Source organism: Peromyscus maniculatus, chromosome 14, assembly GCF_049852395.1.
Source record: "Peromyscus maniculatus bairdii isolate BWxNUB_F1_BW_parent chromosome 14, HU_Pman_BW_mat_3.1, whole genome shotgun sequence".
NCBI classification, from domain to species: Eukaryota; Metazoa; Chordata; class Mammalia; order Rodentia; family Cricetidae; genus Peromyscus; species Peromyscus maniculatus.
Genome location: NC_134865.1, coordinates 86,985,668 through 86,988,739, shown reverse-complemented (window position 1 = coordinate 86,988,739; position 3,072 = coordinate 86,985,668). Strand labels below are relative to the sequence as shown.

The 3,072-nt window shown below is 41.7% G+C and overlaps 1 gene segment (V, D, J or C); it reads left to right on the top strand.

Moving 5' to 3' along the window:
- Positions 1-2,145: 2,145 nt before the first annotated feature.
- Positions 2,146-2,746, top strand: LOC102912349 (immunoglobulin heavy variable 7-4-1-like). The segment is given in 2 exon segments: positions 2,146-2,243; positions 2,323-2,746. Coding segments are annotated over 2 exon segments (363 nt in total).
- The last annotated feature ends 326 nt before the right edge of the window (positions 2,747-3,072 follow it).

The following is a 3,072-nucleotide window of genomic DNA, read 5'->3' as shown; positions in this document are numbered from 1 at the left end:
AGTGAGAGAGATAGAAGCAGAGGACACCAGAGACTAAAATGTCCTTTCTCTTGTCCTGTGTGAGACATGTATAGACACATCTAGGACTAACACTCTAAGCTAAGTCACCAATTGTGACACATCTGTGTCCACTCAGACAAAAAACCAATTAACATCACAAAAGGAATTGATTAATTTATTATAAGAGAAGTTTTGTCTCACACAGAGCCATGCCTGCCCTACCACATCAGTATCTGACAAGGGCTGCATCTCAATGCTCCTGGTTACCCAACTGTTTCACTCACCACAAGAAGTCACCTATGCTTATCCACATGTCAAGAGCAGAAGAAAAGAAAGACATGATTTCAAGTCATAAACTGAAATTATCAGAAAATTATTTAATTCTGCAATCTCATCTTTCTCTAGTCCAAATCATGGTGTGACATTGAGACAGGACTTTATCCCTGACAAAGTGTTTTATATAAGGGAGTAACATGATGCTCTGACCATCAGAGTGAGACCAGCAAACTGCAGGGAGCCAGTGATACTTCAGGGGGCGCCAAATCTATGGTTTCAATTGTATCCTTGGGCCAGGTGCACAGAAGCCCAGAAAGGATGTCCAGTCAGCCTTGACTTCCTCTCCCTGCCCAGTGTGCAGAACAAACTGCAGGACTTTGAAGCTGGCAACTGTTGACTTCCTCTGACAAATAGCATTTGTGCTACAAGAACATGGATGGTGCAGCACAAAAGTCAGGTCTGTGTGCGCAGCACACTGTTGCTCATTTCTTTCATTTCCTGTCTCACTCCTCTGTTTTGTTTTTCATCCTGTTATAATTGCCTGTCCTTAGTCCACACTATCAGCACATACTAACATCTACATTCAAACAACACTGCTTCACTTTAGGTCAGATGCAAGACATCCCTAGTATCAACCCACCAGGCTGTTCTTAACTCTGCTTCTGATGACTCCAGGCTCTGTATGTGTCATTCACTCAATATATTATTGTTCTTTGTATCTCATTACCAGCATCAAATATGAAAGTAGGTAGAATCTGATTCCTGTAATGATGTGCAGTTACGTTTGGATTATAAAAGACCAGAAATGAGATTAAAATGAATAAAAGTTTTTTATGAGGTTTCAAATTATTCAGAATGGATGGTCTGTGCTAGAATTTCTTCATATTTGAATACAGATTTATTGTCACTTACAATACTACAAAAAATAAACCTAGATTTTATATTTTCATTTAAGACTTTTCACATAAGTTAATTTATTATGAGACTATTTTTTGTTTTCAAGTTCTTATTATTCTAATTATGTGTCTATGCCTTTTTGTGGGTATAGAACATGATTGCAGGTGCCCAAGGAGACTGAAAGATTTGCTTCCCCATGGAGCCAGTATTATAAGTGGTTGTGAGCTATGCTATGTGGGTGCTAGAAATCAAATCAAGTCTTTGGGAAAGAAGTACATGTGCATAACCACTGATCCACCTCACCAGATCTTTAAACTATTCTATATTATAAAGTCTGCTTCACTATTTTTATTATACTAAATTTTAATTTTTATATTAATATAAGTACTTCATTTTTCTCCAAACTTCCCCATATACCCCTTATACTTTTTCAAATCTGTAACTTTTATTAAATGACGTGTGTAAAGAACACATACTTCATTATTTTAAATATAAATGCACTTTATGTCTACCTGCCTCATCATGAATGGTTAGACACTGATATGGGAGTGCAGAGGACCCTAAGAGTTCAAGAACAGCACCCAGTTAGAAGCAATAGGCAGGGAAGGACTGCTGCAGGGGTCTCAGTGTGCAGAGAGCAGGTCCAGTGGAAAGGATAAAGTCACTGAGACTGAGCACAGAATAGGTCAGGCACAGTGTGAATGGGAGGCATGGGCAACTGTTTCCCTGCTAGATGAGATCAAACAGCAAGATTGTACATGAGTGTGGACATCATGGCGTAAACCCAGCTCAAGCTAAGGCCTAGGGGGACAACACAACCCACCTGAAAACATGAACACCAGACACTGAAAGGGATATGGATCCTTGTATATTAGATTGTATATCTGGTTTTGTTCAATGCCTGGTCATATGCAAATCTGCCCTATGCAAAGCCTTCAGAGTAGAAATCTGAGGTTCTCCTCCCTCACCAGCAAGGGAGTACTGATTAGTCTCTGGAAACTACTGTACCCCAATCTCATATCTCATGGAGTGGATGTGGAGGCTCCTTTTCCTGCTGGCAGCTGCCCAAAGTAAGGCATGAGAGCCCGGAGCTGCAGAGGAAACTGAGGCATTTCCATGACCCCTCACTTTCCCATGTTCTCTTCACAGGTGTCCAAGCACAGGTTCAGCTGGTGCAGTCAGGCTCTGAGCTGAAACAGCCTGGACAGTCAGTGAAGATCTCCTGCAAGGCTTCAGGGTACACCTTCACAAGCTATGGAATGAACTGGGTGAAGCAGGAACCAGGACAGGGCCTGAAGTGGATGGGCTGGATCAACACCAACACTGGGAATCCAACATATGCTGAGGACTTCAAAGGTCGGTTTGTCTTCTCTTTGGACACTTCGGTCAGCACTGCGTACCTGCAGATCAGTAGCCTCAAGAATGAAGACACGGCCATGTATTACTGTGCAAGACACACAGTGTGAAAACCACATCCTGAGGGTGTCAGAAACCCTGACGGAAGGTGCTTCTGCTGTGCCCAGACAGCAACAGAGAAAATATCCTGCCCTTGGTCTTTCAGTAGGATTATGAGGTTAGTGGTTTTAGACACACAGAAAATTGATGTCTGTTCTTCGATGGAGTACTCTCAGTGCTGTGTTGAGAGAGAAGTCACATAAAAAGGAGAGGGGGCATTGTATAGCACCACTAACTTGTTATAAAACCTACAGTTATTATAGCACATCCCAATATAAGTGTAGTAAACTTTTGACATGTTGAAATCATGTATTAGAAACAGTAACATCAGCCTCTTTCATGTTGTCAGAGAAGATGAACAATGTGGTGGTCTACAGGCTTAGAACAAGAGAATGGAGAGATGGAGAATACAACACTGCTGGGAAGTGCTGCCCTGCAGAGCAG